Genomic DNA, 27,530 nt, shown 5'->3' on the forward strand with positions numbered 1-27,530 from the left:
GTGCGGGGCGGGAGGGCGCGAGGGCACAGGCCCGGCGGGGTCTCTGCGCCCCCTTCCCCAACGCCTCCCCGCCCCCACGGCGCATAGCTTCTCTACGCGCCCCCTTGGAGGTAGGGGACTGTCCTCCCGGGCGCACTCCGTCTTGCTTCGGGGAGCCGGGGCTCTTTGTCGGAAGATCTTGGGGGCGCGCCCCTCCCCTGGGGCCAGGGGCTTCTGAGAGGCCCTTCCCACTAGCCCGCCCCGCTTTTCCGGCGCCGCCCGTAGCCCCATTCTGAGACCCCCGGAAAGGGAAGACCTTCGTGCGGGCCCGCGACCCGGCTGATAGGGATCGGGCCGAGGGGCTTTACGCCCCGCTCCGGGACAGGTGTGTGGGGCAGAGCGGCCTCGACCCTCAGCTGAAATCCGTGAGGACCAGGTGAGCTACATCTTTTCTGTCGGGGCTCAGGGCGCTGTCTCTCGAGCAGGGTGGAAGATGCGCCCAGAAGTCGCTCGGCCCACCTTAGCGCCGCCGGGTAGGCGTCTCTGTTCCTCAGGTCTTCGAGAGGGAGATTCGGTTAGCTTTGGGGGCACTTGGCCCACCTTCTGGGCCAGAGCTTAACTCCTGTGCAACCTTTTGACAAAGGCATGTGGGATGAGAATTGTCTGTTGTTTAACTGGGATGCTCTGGGGCGCTTCAGAAGGGTCTGGTCTCCAGTAACCACACAGTGGTTTGTTGGCATCACTTTATCTCACATCTTTGAGACTATTTTTGTTTTTTATTGTACCTTTCATCTGTTTTGCAAAGTGCTTTCAAGAGCAGGTCATTTGATCCTACTGCCTGGGAAGGTGGTGTGGTTTTGGAGGGAAAGGACTTCAGCTCCTTGATGTGTCCAATTGGGATAATGATAACACCAGGCGAGGGAGGGGGGCTGGGGGGTGGCGGTGGAATGGGCATCACCGTGCGCCCTCCCCATCCAGCCAGCGCAGATTCCGCCTAGCCTCTTCTTCCCCAGTGACCTGGACCTGGAAATGAGCTTCCGAGAGCTACTGCGTCGGGAAATACTAGGTGGCTTTCCCTCATCATCCCTCTTACTGCGCCACGGAGACAGGTTAGGAAATGCCTTTCCCAGGCCCCCAAAGCAGAGAGAGGAGGTGGGAGGTACCTCAGATGGTACAGACAGCGGTTCTTCATCCAGCTCTCTTTAACTGGGATCCAACCACCCATTTCAGTCACTTCCTCCACCGTGCCCCTCTTTTGCTGTCTTAGTCTACACTCATTTTATACTTCTAAGATGCTTCCAAGCACTTTTATATACACTTTAAAATCTCATTCACGTAACAGCCCTGTAAGATGGTGTGAGCTCATTTTACAGGCGAGGAAACTGAGACTCAAGAGAGAAGTGCTCTGCCCAGCAAGGAAGGAGCCCGGACTGAACTCAGGTCTTTTGACTTGGCAGTGCTTTTCACGTGGGCTCCATCACACAGGTGGCTCCTGGAGCTCAGGATGTTCTTTTGCCCTACTGCTCCAGCGCCGTGACGGGAAGAATAGGAACTTTTCCCAAGGAGGCCTGCTTGGCATTTAGAAACTAAGTCCAAGCCTCAGGTAGTCAAATCATGCTCTTGTGTTGCAGCCCTGTGCCGCGGGGGTCAGGAACGAGGCCTGGCCGCGTGATCAGAGGGGCCGCGTTCCTTGTTTGGGTTCTGTGGAGGACCGAATGGGCTGAGCTGGAACTGATCTAAATGTCAGGCAAAGGAGGTACAGTTCTGTGATGTAAACTCTGCTGCTGGGGCCTGTCAGGAAGCCTGCGTGCAGGAGGAGGGCTGGGCGGGGGGGCGGGGTGGGGCGCTGTGTGTAGAGCATGCCTTCCCATAAAGAGACAGGAGCAGGTGGGACAAGGTTCCAGCACACTGCTTGATCTGGATTTGGGGGGAAGCTGCAAACTTTCATGGGAGAAAGCTTCATGTTTGTAAAGTTGGCAACTAATTCAAAACATTTTTCGAAATGTGCCAGGCAACCAAATTATGTGTTCAGGCTGGTTGTGACCTGCAGACTGCGAGCCTGCAACCTTAGGAAGTACTTGCTGTCCTTCTGAGATGCAGTAAAGCATGACTGCAGGGGAGAAGTGGTGTCTTCTTGCTGTTTTGCTTGGAGAGCAGAAAACATCAACCAAGTTGGAGATAGCGCTCTGTGCTACCTGGAGTTTGGAAGAAGCATTGACCTGGTGACTCAGTACTTCATTCATTCAGCCAGTACTAATCTCATCTGTGATTCTAGTCCTACACCAAGAGAGTGCTCACACTAGTTGTTATCTGTTTCGCTGGCCAGTTTATGTGCACAGCAGGGCAGAGGATGGCATTCATGGCAGATATGTTCAGGGAACGATGGGAGCATAAAGGAAGGAGTTTTCAGTGTGGCCAGAGTAAAACCTGGAGGTGCATTTGCTTTGGGTTTGTGTTTGATTTATACTCAAGTAACAGGTAAGACCACACCGTATTAAGAGCACAGTCTGAAGTCAGCTAGCCTGCACCCAGCCCTGCCACTTACAAACCTGTGACCTTGGATAAATAATGGAAAGCATGCCAGGAATGTAGTAACTTTTCAAAAATATAGTTATTATAAAAGATTTATATAAAAATATATAGGAAAATAAATCAAAGTTCCCTCTACCTCACCTCAACTCCATCTGAAAGGTAACCACTGTACCTGTATTATTTTCTAGGTCTTTTTCAATGCAGAAATAAATGCTCACCCAGTCTGGAAATACAGGTGAATATGAATACATAATGTATAGTTTATTGATGTTATATTGTAAAACATGATAAAAATATTATTTGCATTTCCAACTTTAGGACCAACCTTAGTATATTGGATATACCTTTAAAAATACATAAGTGGGGATCATATATAATTATATGCTCTGTGACTTACTTTTTTGACTTAACAGTAAGACTTGGATGTCTTCCAATATCAATATCATAGATACCCGTCATTCTTTTTAATGGCTACATAGTATTTCATAGTACAGATGCACTGTAACTCATTTAAACATTCTCCTACTGAGGGACTTTTAGATTGTTTCCAACTTCATCTATTATAAACAATTCTATAGTGAACATCCTTGTACATAAGTCTCTGTGTACTTGTAGAGTATTTCTGGATAAAAGTTACTCCTAGAAGTGGAGTTAGTGCGTCAAAGCGAATGTATATTTTAAACATTTATTTAAGCAGAATTCCCTGTGTGTATTGGGATCTGGAGACTGTGCAGAAAAAGAGATTGAATTTGTTTAATTACTTAGGTTTACTTTTTGGAGATAGGTAGTATGCATAAAGAATGACATTCAAAGGCTATAAAAGGTAACACCTCCCTCCTACCCTAGCCCTCTATTTCCCTTTTTGGGTACAACTAATTTTGCCAGTTTTTGTGTATTCTTCTAGAGACAGTCCATGAGTCTATAGGCCAATTAAATGTATCTTCTGTTTTCTTCCTCTAAAAAAATAAATATGGTAGTATGCTAAATACCCCCATTCTGCTTATGGAATTAAAAAAATTTAACCTATATCTTGGAGACCACTCAATATCAAAGTTATGTGCACTTTAAGTGCTGATAGATTCTTCCATGTCTACCCTTAAAACAACAAAAAGCTTAATGAATTTACACTCCCTCAAATTGCCCAACAAATCCTTTAACAATTTTTCCATTGAATTGTTGGTGATTTCATCAATTTTTGAGGCTTTTTCTAAATTTTGGATTTTAATCCTTTTCTTGTTAATAAATCAAATATCTTGCCTTTTTTGTCTTCCCAGCTTATTGTACCTTTGATTGTGCAGAAGTGTTTAATTTTTATGTGGTTAAATCTACAAGACTTTTCTCTATGGCTTCAAGTTTTCTGTTTTCGGAAGTCCTCTCCTATCTCAAAATTAAATTTTCCTAAATTTTCTCTTTCCTCTCCATTCCTACTTTGCTTTTTTCACCTAAAAATACTTAAAATTATATCTTTTACTTTTCTTCAGTTTCCCTCCTTTCTGACACTGGGGAGGTCAAGGTTTGAATTTGCTGGTGAGCCTCTTTAGCCAGTGTAGCATGTTTATTTCCTTCTATTTTTACAGTGACTTTTTTCACCAAGTCTTAAGGATGAGCTCTTCTCCAGGTGGGAGAATAGAGAGAGAAAGGGCATTCTGGACAATGGAACCATTGTCAGGTACAAAGTCATGGAACTGGAGAACAGCAGTGCTTACTTGGAGAACTGTGATTTATTCAGTATAGCTGAAGTGGAGAGTCCTGTAAATGAATAGATTCTGCAGATGCCAAAGAATGATATGGCATGACCACGTTTGTGTAGGGGATGATCAGTCTTGTAGCAGTGGGGAGGACAAATTGGAGTGAGGGTGAGATCAAAGACAAGAAGATGAGATAGAAACATCTGATTGTCATTCAGGGGAAAGATGGTGAGGCTCTGAGCTGGGGTAATGGCAGTGAGGACAAAGTTTTTTGTTGTTTTTTTTTTGCGGTATGCAGGCCTCTCACTGTTGTGTCCTCTCCCGTTGCGGAGCACAGGCTCCAGACACGCAGGCTCAGCGGCCATGGCTCATGGGTCCAGCCGCTCCGCGGCACGTGGGATCTTCCCGGACCGGGGCACAAACCCGTGTCCCCTGCATCGGCAGGCGGACTCTCAACCACTGCACCACCAGGGAAGCCCGAGGACGAAGTTTTGAGTTAGGATTTAGTGGTGCACTAGATGTCTGTGATAGGGAATGGAACCAACCAACATTTATTGCTCTACATACATTACCTCATTGAATCCTAGCAATTCTGTATGAAAATCCAAAGCTCAGGTATGTCCATTACTCTACCCAAGGTCACACAGAAAGTGTCATTCATGGCCTTAGCCCCATCAGGATTATCTGACAAGAGTGGTCTAGGATGTCCTAGGTTCTGTCTTGAGTGATTTGGGTGGGTGGTGATTTTTTTTCTAGGGTAGAGAAAAGCATGAAGAATAGCATATTGAGATGGTAGAAGCAGAGATGATGAATTCCATTTTGCACGTTATATCTGAGGTGTCTGGGTGTGACATATGGGGGAAAACATCTACTAGGTGGGTGGATATGAATCTGGAGCCCCCAAGGGTTGTCTAGGCTATAGATGGAGATTTTGGAGTCATCATTGTTTTGGTGAGTATGGAGACGGAGCACACAGAGAGATGAGGTATCAAATAGGACTCTTCTTCTGCAAGTCGTAGAAAATCCAGTTCAAATTGGCGTAAGCAAGAAGGAACGTTATTGGCTCTTATCACTAAAAAGCTCAAGAGTTGTATTTGGCTTCAGGCATGGGTTCAGGGTTCAAATGATTGATCAGGACTTGTTTTCTTACCTCCCCTTGTCTCATGCTGTCCTCTCGCGATGGCTAGGCGAAGCTGCAGGTTCAGATCCAATGGACGGGGGAAAGCTGTCTTTCTCCCAGTTATCCCAGCAACAGTCCTGTTACGTCTCATAAACTGATTTGCTCAGAGGGACTTGGAATGTGCTCTTTACCAGGTGTCGATGGTGTGTCACATCCATGAAGGCACATGAGCTCAGAGGAGGAAAAGGATGAGTCTTCAGAGGAAACTCAGGGGCAACTACAGAGCAAGGGGAAGAGAAGGAAGGGAAGTAAATAGTTAATTTCCTCTGCAGATGAGAGGAAGAAGTAGTGCCCCAGATGGCATCTTGGGAAACAGTAACACTTAGAGGACAGGATGATTCCAGGTAGGTATAAGGCTGGTAGGGAACAAAGCGGGGAGAGGCAGGAGAGAGCTGGGTCAGGGGAGTCAAGGGAAGAGGGAGTCTCAGGAAAAAATGAAAGTTGTCAAAGGTGTCAGATGCTGGAGAGACCCCAAGGAAGGACCCATTGGATTCAGCTAGGAGGTCATTGGTGACCTTGCCCTCAGCAAAGGTAGTCATTTATTTTAGACTTGACTGGGACTACTTTCTAGAGGGTTCATATTCCTACATGTATTCTGCATTCCCCACGCAGGCCTAGGGATGGCCAGGTAAGGGCACAGGTGTCGTGATGGCAGTCAGGAAACTGGGGTTTGTCAGTAATTAGGTATATGACGATGTGTAACTCACTTCACCTCTTTGGACCTTCAAGTTTCATCATCCGTAAAATAACACGGTTAGAATGAGTTACTTCTAAGGCCTCGTTTAGCTCTCAAATATTGGGGATTAATGAACTTGATCCCTTCTCACCATCTCTATTACCACAGCCCTGGTCCAAGCCTTCATCTCTCACCTGGGCTGTAGCAGCAGCTTCCTGATCGGTGTCTCTGTCTCCGTCTCCGTCTCCATGCTTGATCCCTGCAGTTCCTTCTTCACCCAGGAGCAGAGTAACCCTTCTAAAACATGAGTCAGATGCATCACTCCGGGGGCCTCCGATCCCACCTGGAATCTAATCCACCCTCCTCACCACGGCCCACAGCACCCTGCAGAATCCAGCCCCTGACCGTCTCCATGTCTGCCATTCTCCTCTTCCCTCACTCCTCTCCAGCTTCATTGCTATTCCTTGGACATGCCAAACTCATTCTGGCTCAGGGCCTTTGAGAGGGCTCTTCCCCTGGCCTGAAATTCCCTTGCATCATTCTTGGTCTCAAATGTCAGCTCCTTGGAGAGACTGCTGACTCCCTCACTCCCAGCCCACCCACCCATTCCCCCCACCTCTTTACCCTGTTTTACTTATCTTCATAGCACCCACCACTCTCTGGAATTAGTTTACCTATTTATTGTCTATTTTTTTAGATTTTAATTAATTTTATCAGATTATTTCTTTCATATTTTTTCCAGATTGATTGAGATACAATTGACATACAGCACTGTACAAGTTTAAGGTGTACAGCATAATGATTTGACTTACATGCCTCATGAAATAATTATCACAATAAGTTTAGTGAACATGCATCATCTCATATGATTCAAAATAAAGAAATAGGGAAAAAATGTTTTTCTTTGTGATGAGAACTCTTAGGATTTACTCTCAACAATTTTCATATGGCTGTATTAATTATATTTATTATGTTGGACATTACATCCCTAGTATTAATCTTATAACCAAAAGTTGCTACTGTTTATTATTTATGTTTGCTGTCTGTGTCCCCTGCACCCTGAACGTAAGCTCCAGGAGAGGAGAGATCTTGGCGTCTTGTTCAGTGCTGTGTCTCAGCTGCAAAGGGAGCCTGGGACCAAATAGGTATTCATTAAACATTTTTGGGGGTAGCTGAGTGAGGAATGAGAAGGGGGAAGTTAAGAGTGTCCAGGAACGAGTGGCAATGTGGTAAGGGAGGGAGGGGACATCCCCTGTTCTTCGGGGCTGTATATGATGGCACCTGTCTCAGACATGGTCATCAGAAAAAAATGTATTCAGAAGGAATACCACTTTAAGCCATTTAAAAATATTATTCTCAGTTTTAGCAATATGAGCTTAATTAGTTTGCTGGGCTCTACGAGGATAATGAGTAAAACAAATAATTAAGGGTAAAACCAGTTAGCATAGTAATCATCGTTTATCTTGTGATAGAAGTAATCATCTAAGTCTTAAGTCTCAGCATAGCTTCTGTCTCTTCTTGTCTCCGTGGAGCATCTATGTGAATTTGTTTATGGAGGGAGTTGTTTTATTTTTCTTCATCTGTTTATTAAGGATAAATAGTAAAATATAGAATGAACTCAGTTACTCCTATAGAACAGGATTTCTCAACCTCAGCACCACTGACATCTTGGGCTGCGTAATTCTTTGCTGGGGGTGAGCGGGAGGCTGCCCTGTGCATTATGGGACGTTTAGCAGCATCCTTGGCCTTAGATGCCAGTAGCATCCCCTGAGATGTGACAACCAAAGATGTCTCCAGAAATTGCCAGATGTCCCTTGAGGTGGGAATGGGGACAAAACCGCCCCTCCTTGAGAACCACTGATGTAGAATATTGGGGGAGTGACTGAGTCTGATTGTTATCTAGAATCTTCTGATTGGACATTTTCAGACCCTCCCAGCCATCCTGATTCCCTCTTTAGCTTTAAAAAAAGAGATTTGCTCCTTCAGGGTAGGGGTTGTGGGCATGAAAGTTCCGTTCCCCTCATCGCAGATGGAGGTAAATTAAAATTGCACGTTTCTCAGTCAGCGAGCACCTGCCTTACTGGTTACCGAGCAGCACAGTTCTGAGCTGAGTGCTTTTCTGCGTGGACGGAGCTCTCAGGCCCTGAGCCCCCGAGTGGAGTCAGAGATGCTTCCATTTTGCAGTCTCTTGCAATGCAGCTTTTCTCTCCTCTGTTTTATCCACTTAAGTGGTCAAATGAAACCTCTTTGATTTAATTAAAATTTGAAGGGGAAAAGAGAATTGAGTTTTCTTTCCATGTCTTAAATAACTTTCTTAAACAGTTTTTGAGTTTATCTCGCGACAGCCACTCCACTAGCTGCTTTCACATGTGTTACTTCATGTATTCCCCTTGATAATTATATGAAGTAGGTTCATTCCACTCTCTTGTTCCTCTCAGAGAAATTGAGGCTCAGAGAGGTTAGGACATACACAGTCACATGAAATTCAAACCTCGGTTCAGTCCAGATTCCGAAAAACATGTTCTTTCTATTGACTATCAGATCAAAGTAGATGTTAATGAGTAGGGAGAATATAAAATATTTATCTTCTCCCACATGCAAAGTGCTGTTGGGAATTCAAAGGGGAAACCGAAGAAGAATTTATAATCCATCTGCAGGGGAAAGCATCCTCACCTAAAATAAAAACTTGTGCTAAGACGTGCGTGTCTGAAAATATAAAAGAAGAACTAGATATAAGGTGTGGTCAGGGTCATTGTGGGGATGGAATGTTCCAGAAAGGCTTCTTGAGACTTTTCCTCTTACAGTAGATGTAAGGACCTGCAGCCAGATGTTATTCATATAAGTGTCAATAAGGGGGTAGGTGGCCTGGGCTATGATAGTGGCCTGGGCGTCTCCAAGCTCTGCCAGGCTCTGTGGGTCCACCTGCCCTTTCAGTATCACTTCAGTTGGAGAAAAGAAAATGCTTAATTACAGAAAGCTGCTGTGAATCAATAACAATGTAAAAAATGAATTCAAATTTTATTGACCACAACAGCATATATAGACATTTGAAGAATAATAGTTGGCATATGTGTGAGACATCATTTATTTGGTCTACAAACAGTAACTGCCAACTGGAGTTTGGGAATGCCTGACTTAGAGGATGTGTGATAGGTTAGTTTATAGAGGAAATAAAAATAAGAGGGAAGCAAGGTAGCTGAGAAATAGTAAAACTCTACCTTGTTATGGAAGCCTGTGCAAATATCTTCTACAAATATAGCTATAGTCTCTTCAAAATTCATATTCTTTAGACTTAGCCTTTTGGAAGATTCTAATGTCAGTCCTTCACTATATAACAGATTTGTCTGCACTTACATATCTGTCTTTCTGGTGGTATAGAATCCAATAGGACTCGACAATCTTGCTTTTAAATTCGCAGTTTTCCTCTTACCACTTAAAAAAATATTAAAGTTAAATGGAGAGCTCTGAGCTGTTTCAAGGGTCGTTGTTTTTCTGGAAAATGCCACAGTTACTCACCTGAGCCATATAAATACAGTTAGCATGTCACTTATCTGGCAGAGTGCTGAGAAGTAGAAAATCAACCCTCCCCAAAGGTGCAGGAGGAGATGACATTTGTATGACAGAAGCCATACCTGGAGAACTTTGCACTGAAGCCCCCCCTCAGGATATCAGCCCCTACTTTACATAAACCTTTCCTTAGCTTGGCAAGGAAAACTACAGGTAATTATACTCTGTATAGGGAAAAGGGCCACCAAAGGTTGAAACAAGTTGCAGAGAAAGTTTCAAAAAGAAACAATATGCAAGGCACACTTGGTACAACAGGAAATAACATTACCCTTATCCAACTTGAGGGAATCACTGTGTTTCAAATCATGAACATCTCACAGTGATAACCCACCAGCTGAGTGGGAAGCTGAACAGTCTTCTCTAAGATTTTAAATGAAAGCAGTTACATTAGCACTGATCTGTAAGGTCAAAATTTCATTTATCTTGGCATTTACTGACCTTGAGTCATCATGAAAATCGTTATGTTTTGTATACTTTGTTTTAAAATATAGGGAAATGTATGATGAATTTTCATGAATTTTGCCTAAAGGCTTGAAACAAAAAGTTTTGATGTCTTAAGGTGATAAAGGCCCACCGATTCATAAAACTCGCCTATCCAGAATGAGGCATTTCGAAGGATTAGCTTGGGTTTTAGTGCAGTTTTGGAGGGGAAGTTGTTACTGGAGGCCCTCTCTTTTTCTTTTTTTTTTTAATTGAAGTGTAGTTGATTTACAATATTGTGTTAGTTTCAGGTGTACAGCAAAGTGATTCAGTTGTACATATATCAATATATGTATATTCAAATTCTTTTCCATTATAGGTTATTACAAGATATTGAATATAGTTCCCTATGCTATACAGTAAACCTTTGCTGTTTATTTTATATATAGTGGTGTGTATTTGTTAATCCCGTACTCCTAATTTATCTCTCCCCTCCTCTTTCACCTTTGGTAACCATAAGTTTGTTTTCTATATCTGTGAGTCTGGTTTATAAATAAGTTCATTTGTATTATTTTTTTTAGATTCCACATATAAGTAATATCGTATAATAGTTGTCTTTTTCTGTCTGGCTTACTTCGCTCAGTATGATCATCTCTAGGTCCATCCATGTTGCTGCAAATGGCAATGTTTCATTCTTTTTTATGGAGACCCTCTCTTTCTAATGATTAGAATCTTTGATTGTATATAGAGTTATCATGGAAAAGGGTGAACAAGTTAGGGTTATAGGGTTGTTTGCACCTTAGGGTCAAGGGGAATGCAACAGGGGTAGATGGGAGAAGGGGATGGGTGGATAAATGGAGACCCTATAGCACCAATCCGTACCAGCAAATTTTTTTTTGCACCATAATATTTATGCACAGCATGGTTTGCCTTCCTCAGCATCTCTTCTCACCTTTGACCTAAGTGTCAATTTAGGATAGCTTTCACAGCATGTAAAGGAAACCCTACTCCAAGGACTTAGCCAGTAAGGGGTTGACTAGCCGTGGCTGGACACAGTGGCTTTACAACTCAGTAGCTGATTTGGGCTACTGTAGTCTTTCTGCTCTGCATTGCATGGGACATCCAGCCACCTGGTCAAAAGATGGCTGCTTCACCTTCAAGCACTGGGTTTGAGTTCTAGTCAGGAGAAAGGGGGAGGGAAAAGGGTAGAAGCCACAGCTTGAGTTTGTGTCTTTTTGTCAGGAAATGGATAGCTTTCCACCGCCTTGTAGACTTCTGTTGACTGGAACTGGATCTAATGGCCACTGAAGCTCTGTGCAAGTGAGTTTATTTTTGTAGGTGCATTTGATGTCCCACATCAAGTGAGGGTTCTGTTGATAGGGGAAAGGGGAGAATGGATATTGACTGGATAATGAATAGTTTAATAGTTTATTAGTGTAATAGTTTGCTACATCTGCAAAAATAATTCTCTGAAGGCAAGAAATGCCTAGTGTGCCAAGATGTTCAGTGTCCCATTTTTTATGCATGTATTCACTTATTTATCACAAATATTGGGCACCTACTGTTTGCCAGGCACTGTTCTAAATGCTGACCCCAAAATTTATAGGCCAAAAATTTCTCAATTTCAGGGAGCCTACAGTCCAGTGAAAGGGAAAGACATTAACAAGATAAATAAGTACACACATATGCACTAAAGAGAAAAAGTAAAAAAGGGAATGGGGCCATGAAGTATGGGGTATGAAATGTTAGGTAGTGTGAACTGGGAAGGATTTGCTTTAAAGGTGATATAAATTAAGGCCTAAAGGAAATGAGAGAGCAACCTACAAAGATATGTGTGGTGAAGCCATTCTAGGCATAGGAAACAGCAAGTGCAAAGGCCCTGAGGTAGACACATGCTTGATGTGTCTGAGAAATGGTGAGGAGGCCAGTGTCATCAGAATGGCAGTAAAAAGGTAATTTTGATTATAAGTTGGACCAGTAATGGAGAGCCAGATCATGTAGGAAGCTGCAGGGCTTATTCTGAGTGACATGAGAATCCTTTTGGGGTTTTGAGTGAAGCAGTGACTTGTTCATGTGTTTTGACCTCTGAGAATCCTTTTGGGGTTTTGAGTGAAGCAGTGACTTGTTCATGTGTTTTGACCTCTGTTTTAACCAGCTCACTCTGGTTGATGCGTTGAGGAGGGGGGGCAATGGCAGATGCAGGTAGACTAGTGAGAAAGCTATTCTAATAACCCAGAGAAGACATAATGTAGCCTGGACCACAGTGATGGTAGCGGAGATAGTAAGACATAGTTGAATTCTAGACACATTTCAAAAGCAGAGCCAGTAGATTTGGTAATGGACCAGATAGGAGATGTGAGAGAAAGTGAGGAGTCAGGAGTGACTCCAAAGTTAGGGTCTGAGCAACTGGAAGGATGGGGGTACCGTAACATGAGATGAAGAGATATGGGAAGAGCAGGTTTGAGAGGCAAAGGACTTGAAGTCTGGTTTTGGACATGTTAGGCTTGTGGTGCCCATGCCATCCAAGTGGAGATGTTGAGTAGCCAGTTGGGAGCTCCAGGGAATGGCATTGGCTTCTCTGCCTGAGCACGGCCTCCTAACCAGACCCTTGGTCCAGTTGCCCCGTGAATCACCATAGCCACTTCTGGCATCAGCGCCAGGTAGACTTAGAACAGCCTAGGGCAGGTCTGACCTGGTCCAACCCAGCTTTGCCTTTGGGATTTGCTGGGATCCCAGTTCCAGGCAGGCTGGCCATGGGCCAGTGTCTGTGGAGGTGGAGGCTTTTCTGAGCCTGCCCTGGGAAAGCTGGCGTTTCTGCTCTTCTCCCACCCAGGGGAGTAGCGTGGTCCAGGCTGGTGTCCAGTGGCTGTCAAAGGAAAGATGGCTGCCTCGCGTGCAGCTGGGAAAGCTATTTCTGTAGTGAGATCCGGCCCGACCTTCAGGCTGCTAAGGCCCTCCCCAGAGAGCTGTGGTCAGCCCGCCACTGCTTTCCCTCCCTTTCCCTAAAGAGCTTTTCTGCAGGGGCTTAAGACTGCCCCTGAGTGAGTTGTCTTCACCATGACTTCAGCCGGTATTTTGTGGATTTTCTGGGAGGCCGAAGTGGACCCTCCCCATCCGTGTTCACCGGGAAACACAAGGGCAATGATGGCCGCTTTCAGTATCGCTGGGGGAGGCCTGGGAGAGAGGCCAGTGGCCCTTTGAAAAAAAGTCAACAGACAGTCCGTGGCTCAGAGTCCAGCTTGGCTTAGTACTGAGTGTTCCTCACATTCTACGACAAAAACTGCACCAGAGAAGTTTGATGAACAAAAAGTTGAGTTTTGCTTTACCATGTCATCTGGGGACAGTGCAGCACGATGAATCATTTTACTCAGTGGGTTTACCTTGGAAGTCACTGCCGGACTAGTCCCTAGTGAGGAATAATCCAGGGCAGACGTAGCCTGTGTTTCCTCATCCGATGCAGGAAAAGGTTACTCTACGTGCCGTCTGAGGTTCTTCTCTTCTTCATCAGCGGGGGAGATGCCGTGAAGTCAGCTGACTTCCTTCATTTCATGACTCTCCAAACCCCGTGGGGAGAGAAGTTAAAGAGAAGGTACCCTGGTATATTTTTCCAACATTTTTTTATTGCTGTAAAATATACCTAACATAAAATTTACCACCTGAGCCATTTTTAAGCGCACAGTTCAGTGGTATTAATACACTTATATGGTGCAATCATTACCACCGTGCATCTCCAGAATTCTTTTCACCTTGTGAAACTAAACCCATTAGACAGCTCGCCCTGTCCCCCTCCCACCAGGCCCTGGCAACCACCATTCAACTTTCCATCTCTATGATTTTGACTACTTGTAAGTACCTCATATAAGTAGAATCATACAATATTTGTCTTTTTGTGGCTGGCTTATTTCACTTTCACATGATGTCCTCAGAGTTCATCCATGTTGTAGCATATGTCAGAATTTCCTTCCTTTTTAAGGCTGAATAATATTCTTTTATGTGGACATACCGTATTTTGCTTATCAGCTCATCAGTCAGTGCACCCTTGGGTGGCTTTCATGTTGTAGCTACTGTGAATAATGCCACTATGAACGTGGTGTACAAATAGCTCTTTGAGATCTTGCTGTCAGCTATTTTGGGCATATAACCAGAAGCGGAATTCCTGGATCATATGATAGTTCTGTGTTTAATTTTTTGAGAAGCTGCTGTACTGGTTTCCACAATGGCTGTACTGTTTTACGTTCCCACCAACAGTGTACAAGGGTACCAGTTTCTCTGCATCTTCACCAGCACTTATTATTTTCTCGGTTTTGGTTTTTGTTTTGGACCGTAGCCATCCTAATGAGTGTGAGGTGGTATCTCATTGTAGTTTTGATTTACTTTTCCTAATCATCATTGATGTTGGGCATCTTTTCATGTGCTTATTGGACAGTTGTATATCTTTCTTGGATGTGAGTTGTTCTTTTTTGTTGTTGTTGAATTTTAGGAGTTCTCAATATATTCTGAACACTAATTTCTAGTCATATATATGATTTGCAAATATTTCCTCTCAATCTGTGGGTTGCTTTTCTACTCTGTTCATGGTATCTTTTGATGCACAAATTTAAAAAGTTTTCATGAAGTCCGGTTTGTCAGTTTTTTCTTTTGTGCCTGTGCCTTTGGTGTCATATCCAAGAAATCATTGCCAAATCCAATGTTCTGACTTGTTATATTTTTTGTATTGCTTTAAAGCCTCACCGCCTGTACACACTTATTTCTTTCTTTCTCTCTTCAATCAAGTTATTAGACCAATAGATCAATAATACATTTTAGACTTCATAAATCTTTATTCACTCATTCCACAAACCGGGAGAGTATTCCGACTAGGGAATAGGCAGAAGCCAGAACAAATTGGAAATGGAAACACGTAAGCACAGCTGGCTGGAGCGGAACGTACATGAAGGGGTTGGTGGGTGAGAAGTCTGGAATTTAGATGAGGCCACACCATGTCAAATCTTATCTGCTGTGGTGAGTAGATGGATTGAAGGTAGTCTCACAGTCACAGAACCAAGTTGGAGAGCTACTACCTAATGCTCTGTTGAACTGGGCACTTAACCTTTCTGAGCCTCAGTGTTCCCATTTTATTCATTTAACAAACACTTACGTGGTACCAAACTCTATTCTAAGCACTGTATAAATATTAACTCATTGATTTCGTCCACCAACCCTATGAGGTACTTACTCCTGAGCAAGGAGTATTATCTCCATTTGACAGAGTGGGGAGCTATGCCCAGAGAGGTTAGGTAACATGTCAAGGTCACAGAGGCCAGTAAGTATTGGAGCTGGGATTTGAACCCAGGCTCTCTAGTTCCAGAGTTCGTGCTCTTAACCACATGTTGTATTGCTTCTCTGAAACAGGGAGAAGAGTGATTCCTTCCTCTAAAAGTTATTCAGAAGATGAAGTGAAACAATGTATGTAAAATTACATTGTATGTTGCATACTGTTTTGCCAATACTGATTATCATTAGTTAATAATAGTTAAACAACACTTTGGAAATGGGTAAGATTCTCAAGGACATAGGGAGAAAGGAATGGATCAAGGACTGAGCCTTGGGAAATGTTTTTGCTGAGTAGCAAGAGCTTGGTTTTGGAAAGACATTTGACAGAGTCATGGCTGACGCCCTTGTGGACAGGGTCATGGTCAGTGAAGAGCCCCAGCCTCCAGACTTTCAGTCCCTGCTGAAGGAAGTTTTGGAGGTTGGTAATGTTGATAAAGTACATACAGAGGGGACCAAGGCCAGGTCTCTCCCACTGGCAAACCAAGAATTCAGAGAAGGACCATAAGGCCGCTAGGGTTCTGATTCTAGCTTCTTTTCCACCTTCTGGTGCATGTTCCCAAACAGACCAGGGCTTGGACCAGCTTTACAGGTGAAGTGAAAGGTTTCAAACCAGGAAGTTACTAGGTTTATGGTGCCCTTGTGGGGACAAGAGCAAAGCACTGTACATTGTAACAGACCCTGGACTGGCTGGGTGGGGACATCCCTCTGGGGTTGCAGAGGCTGAGTCGCTGCACCCACCATCTTTGGAACAACTTTCATGTGTGTGCCAGAGAAGGATGGAGGGAATGCAGGGAAGGAGACCAGGGATTCTGTGATCTCTTTCCGGCTCTCAACGAGTTGTGTGGTCTGGTTTGTGGGCGGGATGGGGGATTCACTGTCTCTCTCAGTTACCTTCATGCAAATCAAATGGTTATTTGAACCTTCCTCCCACCTCCACCCCCTCAACTGCTCCAGCTGGTGATTGATGTGTATAAAATGCTTTGAGGTGCTGAGATGAAGAGCCCCTGAGAATATGGCCAACATAGCATCACAGTGACCTCACCTGAACTTATTTGAAGTGGTGTCTTAGGAACATTTCCTCACCTGGAGAGTTGTTTATTTGAGCATCTTACGTACCTACCTGTTGGCATGTGATTTCTTTAGAAGAGGGCATCTGGTGGTCCCGGCTTTTAGGGTGCTCAGCTCTTCATAAAAATGGGAGGCCACAGAGGAGGAAGTGAGCCACTACCCTGATTGGGTATATTTAAGGATATCAGAAGAGAACCTTTCACTAAAAGAAATGATTTGCTCTGGAGAAGACTTTTGAAGAGGTCGGTTATGTCTTGTCGTGTCCAGCGCCCTTGTTAGGTGCCAAGAGTCCTGCATCCTCTGACCAGCATGGTCTCCCAACACAAACCCAAGCCTGGGCCTGCTGTCTGTGGACTCTCAGGCCGCCCCTTTGATGGCCCCATTTGTAATGGGCATTGTGCAGGTGAGTGAGGCCTCCTTTTCCTTGCAGTGGCTTATTGACTGGGTCACGGACCACCTGATCCCCAAGAGACTACGTATACTCTGGGGGGTGAAAAGCTTCTCTATGCTTCCATATGAAGAAACTCCACCATACTAGGGTCCATGGTTCCATGGCGTTGTCCGTGGTGAGAAGAAAAGGTTAAGAAGGTCTCTAGCAGGAGGCTGAGGAAGGTAGAGCTGTGCTGAGGAGTCGGCCTAATCTTGAGAAAGGGAAGGTTCCTGGTACCAGTGTCCAAAGAGGTGGGGTCTTGACGTGTTATATGCAGATCATGGCGTATCAGAGTATCAGTCAGGATTCTTTAAGTTGCAAGTGCCAGAAACCCTGCCAAATTAGCATAAGTGAAGGAGAAAATTCACCAGCTCATGTAACTGAGAACAAGAAAATTCAGAATCACACATTATTTCACCAGCATTTGTGAATGGATTCGTTGCATGTTCTCCCTGCCCCCTTCTTTTTCTCTCTTGCTCTCTTTCTCTCTTTCCCCCTTTCTCCTTCTCTCTCTCATTCTCTCACCTTTATTTGCCTGTAAGCACTTTCCATGTAGTGTCCAAGATGGCCAGCTGCTGCAGCCCCAGGCTCATGGTATCAGCCTGCCAACCCCATGGTAGGCTAGTCTGTCCTCTGGCTGTTCCAGCCAAAGTCCTGGGTCATGTGACCATGGCCTAAGAATACGGGAAGTGTCCTCTCCCGAAGTAAAATCAGGGTGAATGCTTCAGATAGAAGCCATAGTATGAAGTGAAGGCTCACCGTGTGCCAGACACTGTTCTAGGTGCTTGATACAAATAAACACACTGTTCTTTTTTACAGGAGCTGGGCTTCAAACCCAGGCAGACTTCAGAGTCTATACACTTAACCACCATGCCACACAACCTCTGACAAGTATAGGGTAACAGCCATATGAGCAGGAAAAAAGTCCACTATAAGTCAATGAAAATCAGAGTTCTAGGTAAAAATATGAGGTGGGACTAGAACATATCCAAATTTATACAATTAAATAAGGGAAAGCGAGGGCATCCACCTTTATATTGTAGTAATTCTGTTTTTGCAAAGCAAGGCATTTCTAGAATTATTTCTGGGGAATTAGCATGCAGGCCAGTTTATAAAACACAATAGATACCTGTCTCAATATTCTATAGTGTTGCCTTGTTTGTTAACCCAAAATGATATTGATCACTCCCTCGAGTGACAAGATTTGGCTTTGAATGACTTGAAGCTGTTGCCAGTCTAATCCAGCAGACGTGTCACCGTCTGTGGGAATATTCAAGAGAACTGAAGGCAGTTCCCAAAGAGGACTGACTGATACTTGGAACCGTGACAGTAAAGACAAGGACCCGCACGTCCAGCCTTCCCTGGTGACCTGACTGAGAGGGCTGGCTCTCTTTCCCAGGAATAATTTCCGATACATTTATTCAAACCTCAGTCATGTTCCAGTGGTGTAAAGTGATTTATTTGGTCATGGCAGGACGTGGAGAGTGTGGGAGTCTGAAACACCTTCGTGTCTGGCAGCAGCACTGGCCAGGAGAGTGGTAATGTGAGTCACACTTGAATTTGCTTCCATTCAAATGGGCCCTGGGTAAGCTGGCCGCCTGCCAGGAAGCCTTCCCTGGCTGGGACACTCCACATCCTCTCTCTTGTTAAAGTACACCCCTGGGGAATTTGCTGGGGCTTGTGCCTTTCCCTCTCCAGGCCTCCTGGCAGAGGCTGGGGCTTTGGGTTTCCCTGGGTGGTCAGCTCTTTGACCACATTCCCCCGCGCCTCCCGGAGAGGGCTGTAGCTGAGGACCTCAAGGATAGCACTCAGCCCTGGGCTCTCTGATTCTGGCGTTCACTGGTGTCCCTGCTAATAGGGCCACTAGAGAGCCACCAGGTCAAGTAATACTTTATTCCTTCCCCCCCCACATTTTGGATTGAAAGTTTTGCATCCTATTTTTATTCTTTTAGTGGCTACCTTTATAATGTTAACACTCATATTCAACTTAACAATGACCGAGTTTTGAAGGCTAGTCATTCATCAACAAATAATTATTGAGTTACCTACTATGTGCTAGGCACTTGTCCAGGTGCTGGGAAAACAGCCATAACCAAGTCTGCCCTGAGTACAAAGTAACTTGGAATATTTTTACTCCAGTCATACCTCTAAGAGCTCCCATTTTGCTTAGTGTTTTAATTTCCTCTTATTTTCAAAGCTCCCAAGTTAGCTATTTTTATAAAATTTGTTGTCGATGTTTAACTTTTAAAATTTAATTGTTTGCAGTTCTGATTTTAGATTCATCCATATAGTTACCATTTTCTTTTCCTTATTTCTGGATTCAGTTTCCTTCATGAATTGTATCTTTAAGGGGATCATTCAATAAGGAGTGATTAGTAAACATTCAGTCTCTGCTTGCCTCAAAACTATATTGTGCCCTTTCTTGAATGGTATTATAGAACTTTAAGGCAAGAGTTCTTTTCCTTAGCACTTCCAAGAGATTATTCCACTGTTTTCTTCAAAAGAAGAGCCTGCTGTTTATCTAATTGTTACTTCTGTATAGGAATTTTTTTTTTTTTTTTTTTTTGCGGTACGCGGGCCTCTCACTGCTGTGTCCTCTCCCGTTGCGGAGCACAGGCTCCGGATGCGCAGGCTCAGCGGCCATGGCTCACGGGCCTAGCCGCTCCGCGGCATGTGGGATCTTCCTGGACCGGGGCACGAACCTGTGTCCCCAGCATCGGCAGGTGGACTCCCAACCACCGCGCCACCAGGGAAACCCAGAAAATTTGTTTTTACCATTTTCTCTTTATCTTAGTGTTTGTCATTTTTCGTTGTGATGCACCTTGGTATAGACATTTTCTGACTTATCCTTAGAACTTGATATGCTCTTTTGTTCTAAGGACTCATGTGTTTCTTTAATTCTAGAAAATGTTCAATTATACCTCTAAATAATGCATCAACCTTAATGTAGGCAGTGTAGGTCCACCCTAATGTAAGTTGGATGCTTTTGACTCAAGTAACAGACACCTAACTGAAAATAGCTTTAAAAATAATTTTTACAAATGTATTACTTTGCATAACCAGAAGCCAGGATGAAGGTGACTTCCGGATTTGCTGATTCAGCAGCTCAGGGATCCGGGCTTTCTTCTTTGCCATGCTCAGCATGTTGGCCTCGCACCTCTAATGATCCCAAGGTGGCTGCCACAGCTCTGTGCTCTCTAGTGCCTTTGTGAGATCAAAGCAGCTTTTCCCAGAAATCCACTGACTTCTGCTCCTGACTAATATGCCAGAATTGCAAGGAGAAAGGCAACACAATGATTTGTTTAGCCCACTCAGGACTCTGAGAACCAGGGATCCGATCAGCCTTCTCTGAGTCACTGGAGGAGGATTGGACACCAAAACAAAGTCAGAGGTCTGCCAGTAAGGGAAAAAAACCTGACACTGGTCGCTGGATAGGCACCCAACAGTATCTGCTACCCTTTCTCTCTAATCTCTCCTGATGCCACTTCTTTCGAACATACGTTGAATCTTCTTAACCTGCTCTTCATGTATCTTGACTTTTATTTCATATTTTCATTTTCTTAATCTTTTTTTTGTTGCATTCTGGGTAACTTCCTCAGAGCTGTTTTCCAGTTCACCATCTTTGTCTTTAGCTAAATCTGCTGCTCTGCATACCCATTGAGTTTTACATTTTGTTAGCTAAAATTTTAAGTTCTAGGATTTCTATTTGGTTCTTTTTCACAGTTGCTTATTATTTTTTTCATGATGTCTTATTCTTTCATTATGGTTTCTACCTCTTTTCCTTTTAAAGCTTTTAACTGTATTTATATTATGGTCTCTTTTATATTTTTCTATTAATTCAGGTTCTGGGAATGTCAATTCTCCTGGTTTTTGTTTTGTGGATTCTCCCTCATGGCAAATGCTGTGCACTCACTTTCATTAAATGTTGGTTTTGTGAGTGTGGAAATTCACTACAGAGCCATTTTGTGTTTACTTTGGCCAGCATTAATTTTTGCATGAATTTATTAGCTTGGATTTCTGCACCACGCAGAATTTATAAACTTGGTACCCTCATCAGCATGGCACATGTCTCAGTGTTTGATTTCTCATGGAAAAAAACTTTAGTGCTCCACCCAGAGCTTCAGGTAGATGACTGTTTTTGCCACTTCCCTTTGCCAGTAAGAGGAGTTTTTCTGATTCTTTTTCATGGAGGAGGCAGCCCTTCTAGAACCCACTCTTTAGGCAGGATATTGGTTCCAGTTCTCTGCCTTGTGGAACCCAAAGTCATCCTCCCACATAAAAAATCTCAGCCCAGGGCTTCCCTGGTGGCGCAGTGGCTGAGAGTCCACCTGCCGATGCAGGGGACACGGGTTCGTGCCCCGGTCCGGGAAGATCCCACGTGCCGCGGAGTGGCTGGGCCCGTGAGCCATGGCCGCTGAGCCTGCGCGTCCGGAGCCTGTGCTCCGCAGCGGGAGAGGCCACAACAGTGAGAGGCCCGCGTACTGCAAAAAAAAAACCCTCAGCCCTAGAGGTCTTGAACTAGGTCTAATACCCTTTTGGCCACAGTTGTGAGATTACAACTCTGGCTTTGAGTTTTCTCTCTGTTTCTGTTACCTATGGATTTCCCTTTCTTTTTCCAAGGTTGGGTTTTTGTTTTTTTTTTAAATTTTGGGTCATATTTAACCCAGCCTTTCTATGAATTTGGAGTAGGAAAGGTGTTTCCATCAGCTGAGTTCACCACGTTCCCAGAAATGATTCCCATAATAAGTGAGAAACACTGCTTTGCTTGGGTAAAGTAATTATACCTTATAAAGTTCTTCCTGTTCACTGTCTCATTTGCCTTTTTTCTTTATTAAAAATTTTTTTTCTTTTATTTGTGTTTATTTTATTGATGTATAATTGCTGTACAATATTATATATGTTACGGGTGTACAAAATAGTGATTCATGGTTTTAAATGTTGTACTCCATTTATAGTTATGACAAAATATTGGCTATATTCCCCGTGTTGTACAATATATCCTTGTAGCTAATTTTATACCTAATAGTTTGTACCTCTTAATTCCTTAGCCCTATATTGCCCTGTTCCTCCGCTATCCCCATGGTAACCACTAGTTCTCTATATCTGAGTTGGCTTCTTTTTCATTATATTCATTAATTTGTTTTAATTTTTAGATTCCACATATAAGTGATAACATATAGTATCTGTCTTTCTCTGACTTATTTCACTTAGTGTAATAGATTCCAAGTCCATCTATGTTGTTGCACATGGCAAAAAGTAGGGTTTTTTTTACATTCTTTTTTTTATTGTGGTAAAAGTCACATAATGTAAAAAATACTGTTTTAACCATATTTAACTGTACTCTGTTTTTATGAAAGGCATGGTTCGTCCTCACTCCCAGGGACAGTCCATTGGGGATAAAGAGGAGCATGCTGGTGATTACAAGACATATTAGGGCAACACTATGCTTTGCTTGGGAAAAGTAATTATACCTTATAAAGTACTTTCTGTTCATTCTCTCATTTGCCTTCTATATTATATTTTTAATTTCTTAATTTTTCTGACTGCATTCTGGGAAATTTCCTTGAACCTGTTTTTTTTTTTTTTTTTTTTTTTTGCGGTATGTGGGCCTCTCACTTTTGTGGCCTCTCCTGTTGCAGAGCACAGGCTCCGGACGCGCAGGCTCCGCGGCCATGGCTCACGGGCCCAGCCACTCCGCGGCATGTGGGATCTTCCCGGACCGGGGCACGAACCCGTGTCCCCTGCATCGGCAGGTGGACTCTCAACCACTGCTCCACCAGGGAAGCCCCGAACCTGTTTTTATATTTATATTTGAAGAGTGATTTCATACTGATGCCTGCAATAACCAAGCTAACACCACAGGGTTCTTCTTCACCTTTCTCTATTCTGTAATTCATATCTCCTTTCTCCCATGATTAGAAATGTGTTTCCCAACATAAGCATGTATACTCAGTTGCTGTACACTCAAAAGAATTGTAAACTTAAAACACCATTAACAACATCTAACCTACTAAGTAAACTTAGTTCTCTTGTCTTTACAATATATGCCATTAAGAGTTTACAGTCAAAATATCATATTTAAAAGCTACTTGACTTAATTATTTTCTCTGTATGATTATGTTATCAATCTAATATATACTTAGCCTTATTTTTTTTCAGTTTGCAGTCAATTTTATATCTACTTTTTGCATCCATTTTTATTTAACTTTTTTAGTATGTAAAATATTTACTTGGTTCAAAAGGCAAAACTGTAAAAACATACTGAGAGAAGTCCACTTCCATCTGTATCTTTGTTTCTGGTTATCTTTCCTATTTTTCTTTTTGTATAAGTAAGCATGTATTTATGTATATTTTATGGGCAAATGTATTTTTATTTCCCCCTTTTTCTCACATATTTTCTTTTTATAACAACTACTGCCTCAATGAATAAAATAACCATGGGCATCTGTTACTTAATATTACGAACTTATGTCTTCAGGATAAATATCTAGAAATGGAATTGCTGGATCAAAGGCTCTGTGCCTGTGTAGCTTGGTTAGGTATTGCCAAATCCCCCTCCCTAGGGCTGTTACATTTTGCGTTCCCATGTGGAGCGTTGGAGAATGCCTGCTTCCTCCCAGCCGCACCGGCAGTGATGGTTGCCAAGCTTTTGAATCTTTAGTGGCATGAAAGGAAAGAAATGGTACCTCAGTGTAGTTTTAAAGTGCATTCCTCTTATTTTGAAGAAATGGGGCATCTTTTCATGTGTTTAAGTACAATTGGTATATCTTTTTCTGTGAACTCTGTCTTTTTTTTCTAGTTTTATTGAGATATAATTGACACATAACATTGTATAATTTCAGATGTACAACATGATGGTTTGATATACGTGTATATTGCAAAAAGATTACCACTATAAATTTAGTTAACATCCGTCATCTCATATCGTTACACTTTTTTAAAATGTCTTTTACTCACTTTTCTATCTTTTTCTCTCTCTTTATTTTTAACGTAGAATGATTAGTCCTGTGATATGTTTTAAATATTTTCTCCCATTTTGTCATTTGTCTAACGATTCAGAATTTGTTTTCTTTACCACACTGTTATCACTTAGGCAGTTAAGCATAACATGCTTATGTAGGACTTTATTTTGAGACACCAGTTAATAATTTACTTATAAGAGTGAACAAAATTCAGAACTCAAAAAATAAAAGCAAAACCCAGAAATAAGCTTACAAAGACACAGACATAGAAGGCATAATTCTAAAGTATATTTACTGCACGAAGCTAGGGTACCTAACGTATTTTGCATAACTGAATCAAAATTCAGAATATTTTAGCAGCCTGGAAATACGGGCCAAAAGGCACAAAGTAAAATTTAGTAGACATAACGTTTTGTGTTTAGGCTTAAAAACACTAATGCCGTACATTTAAGCCTGGGGACACCTGCCTTCACAGAAACTCAAATGTGTGTAAACTTTGGGTTTTAATTGACCACACATTTATGTAAGTCCAGCAGGGTAATATGGTTGCCAAAAGAAAATGCACTCCTAGAGTGAATAGTATCAGAAGATTATCCTGATCATGGAGAAAATTGCCCCTTTATGCACTTACTAGACCATGTCCAGAACGGTACGTTCAGTCTTGGGGTCCACAAATCAAGAGGGTCGTTGACATCCATGGGCAAGTCCAAAGCAGGGAGTCTGAGTTAGTAAAGAGTCTAGAAGTCACATCAGGAACCTGGGAGTTTTAATCTGGAGAAAAGAAAGCAAGTAACCTGTGAAGTATTTGAAGGCTGTCAAGGGGAGGAGGGATTAGAATTATTTGATGTTACTCAAGCTCGCAGCATCTGTGGTTGTGACCTACGAGTGCGCCTGTTGGTAAAGGGAGACTTTCTAACTGGCCTTTAGGGCTGCTGGGAAGAGGAAGAGCCGCCTTCCTCACCTACCAGCTCCCTATGGCCAAAGGTGTCTGGACAGAGGTGCCAGGTCAGGCGGGCGCTGTCGGGAACGCTCTGCTGCTGTGTGTAGGCAGTCTGGGCACCAGGGTTCTTGCTTTCTGGCTCGGGGAAAGCAATCTTTCCTTCCTTTCCGGTGTATTCTCTTTGCTGGGAACAAGAGCAGGTGGGGAAAGTGATCTGTGGGATTTTTTTTGGCTGATTCAAGTAGATGAAACTTTTGGAGAAACATTCGTCTGTAGGACTGAATGTTAAAATGTGTCAACCTTGAGTTTTCAGCAAGATCCGGAGCCAGCGTCCCAAGAGCAGGGACTGCCCCTTGTTGAGAACGGTGTTTGTGGGCGAAGACCTCAAACTGTGCCTCCTCTTACCCATTTACCATTAGTGTCAGCTCCTTGCCCTCCCTCACCGTGGCTGATGAGAGCATAGTGACGCCTCAGTATGAACTGTACTTGTTTAAACCCTGCTTAGGGATCTCAGAATGATTCCTGTGCTAATCTTATTGTCCAACTTGAATGGGCACATGAATCAACTGGGGACGGCATTAACGTTTAGGTTCTGATTCAGCAGTTCAGAGGTGGGCAGGAGATTCTGCGTCTCTAGTAAGCGCCGGGTGATACTGATGCTGCTGGTTCAGGGTCCACCCTGCATTGCAGGAGTCAAAAGCAGCAGTCCGCCTAGCCCAGGTGGACTGAATCAGAATCACCTGCCCTGTGGTTGTCTAAAATGCAGACTCCTAGGCTGTACTTCTGTTCTCTGGGACCAGACATCTCTAGGGATGGAGCCCAAGAATCAGCTTTTCGAGCTGGTACTGCAGGTGATTCTTAGGTACATTAAAGGTTTTGAACCACTGGTCCTGGGGAGAATGGATAGGGTGGTTTAGACTCGGGGAGCGGGAGTGGACTTCCCTGGTGGCTCAGTGGTTGAGAGCTCACCTGCCAATGCAGGGGACACGGGTTCGAGCCCTGGTGTGGGAAGGTCCCACATGCCGCGGAGCAACTAAGCCCATGTGCCACAACTACTGAACCTGCGCTCTGGAGCCTGTGAGCCACAACTACTGAAGCCCGTGCGCCTAGAGCCTGTGCTCTGCAACAAGAGAGGCCCCCGCTCGCTGCAACTAGAGAAAGCCCGCATGCAGCAACGAAGACCCAACGCAGCCAAAAGTTAGATAAATAAATAAATAGATAGATTGGGGGAACACATCGTTCACAGGGACACAGTGAGTCGCATAGAAAGTCGGTTGTAGAAAGCTGGCCACTTCTGTAGAGCTTACGTGGAGACGACTGGCTGGGTGACCTGGGGCCTCTTCAGCTCTTCTGTAAAGTGCACATGCTATGGATTGATGACTGCTCTCCTGTCTCTGGGTCTTGTCTTTCCAGTCGTCCAGCATGCTCTGCCCAGCCCCCGCCGAGGCGCACTGACCATGAGCTTCAACTCCTCCCTCAGCCACAGGAAGGAGCTGAGTAACCTCACCGAGGAGGACGGTGGCCAAGGGGGCGTCGTCGTCACCGAGTTCGTCGCCATTGTCGTCATCACCATTTTCGTCTGCCTGGGCAACCTGGTAATCGTGGTCACCTTGTACAGGAAGTCCTACCTCCTCACCCTCAGCAACAAGTTCGTCTTCAGCCTGACCCTGTCCAACTTCCTGCTGTCCGTGCTGGTGCTGCCTTTCGTGGCGACCAGCTCCGTTCGGAGGGAATGGATCTTCGGTGTGGTCTGGTGCAACTTCTCGGCCCTCCTCTACCTGCTTATCAGCTCGGCCAGCATGCTCACCCTTGGGGTCATCGCCGTCGACCGGTAAGCTTGCATCACACTCAGAGAATCGAAGGGTTTAGGAGTGTGGGTGAAGGGGGAACCTGAGAGATCATGTGGGCTGTGCCCTCCAAGCTGCCTCAGTTCCTCGGGAGGGTGTCACGTCTGTGCTGGGGAGGGTGAGAAAGCAGAGTTCTGCCTCTTCTTGTATCCCCTCAACCAGAGCACCTCTGATTTTATCTGGTGCAGCTTGCATGTAGTTGGGGACTTCCCTGGTGGTCTAGTGGTTAAGACTCTGCGCTTCCAGCTGCAGGGGACGTGGGTTCGATCCCTGGTCAGGGAACTAAGATGCCACATTCTGTGCAGCGTGGCCAAAAAATGAGAAAAACAAATTAGAAAGAAAAGTTCTATTAACTTCTGCTTCTCAGTTGATAGTTGAGAAACAGAAGCTGAGGAAGGTGACGTGGCAGAGGAGGTATCAGATCCAGGTCTTCCCCAAAGTACTGCCTGCTCTCTGTTGCTTTGGGTTGGGCCAGAGCTGCACCGGGGCAGCCCAAAGAGGAAATACTCTCTACCCTCCACAGTGCAAGGGCCTGAACATCAGCTCAGTCCTGGATGGAAGGAGAGCAGGGGAAGGGAAGACAACACAGGGAGTAAAGATGGTGGCACCTGGGAGAGACAGTGTGTGCTTTAAGACATCTGGGCTGTCCCTTCTTGTGGCATAGCTGTCTCTAACAGCAAGGAATAGTACTGCTGACGCCCCTCAGCTCTATCTAGAAGGTTCTTCCAGATTCCTACGTTAGGCTGTCAGATTTAGATGTTAAAGTCCTGTAGGCTTTGACAGTGAGTTTCCGACCCCTGGAGTCTTCTTTATTAGGATTTTGCCGATGGTCACTTCATTCATCCCAGGCAAGGGTTCAACTGTACAAGGGCAGAGGGGGGAGATTCAGATTCTCTGTGATTTATAGAATTGGGGAGGGAGTCAGGGA

At 44.1% G+C, this 27,530-nt stretch overlaps 1 protein-coding gene across 6 annotated transcripts in view; it reads left to right on the top strand.

The window, feature by feature from the left end:
* Positions 1 to 421: 421 nt before the first annotated feature.
* The window catches only part of GPR161 (G protein-coupled receptor 161), a 71,330-nt gene continuing 44,221 nt past the window's right edge, over positions 422 to 27,530 (top strand). For 2 of the 6 annotated variants that reach the window (XR_002642797.2, XM_022560110.2), the window contains exon 1: positions 1,798 to 26,586. Coding sequence is in view for 4 of the 6 variants with exons in the window: in XM_022560110.2 (XP_022415818.1) it covers positions 26,132 to 26,586 (455 nt within the window). In the remaining 2 variants the exon portion in view is untranslated. Of the gene's footprint in view, positions 1,089 to 1,610; positions 1,736 to 1,796; positions 26,587 to 27,530 lie in introns of those variants that run through there. The other 4 variants (XM_089911554.1, XM_089911550.1, XM_030759832.2 and 1 more) reach the window with 4 other exon arrangements.

This window comes from Delphinapterus leucas, chromosome 1, assembly GCF_059928025.1.
Source record: "Delphinapterus leucas isolate spDelLeu-1000000601 "Yukka" chromosome 1, BTC_Dleu_Yukka2, whole genome shotgun sequence".
NCBI classification, from domain to species: Eukaryota; Metazoa; Chordata; class Mammalia; order Artiodactyla; family Monodontidae; genus Delphinapterus; species Delphinapterus leucas.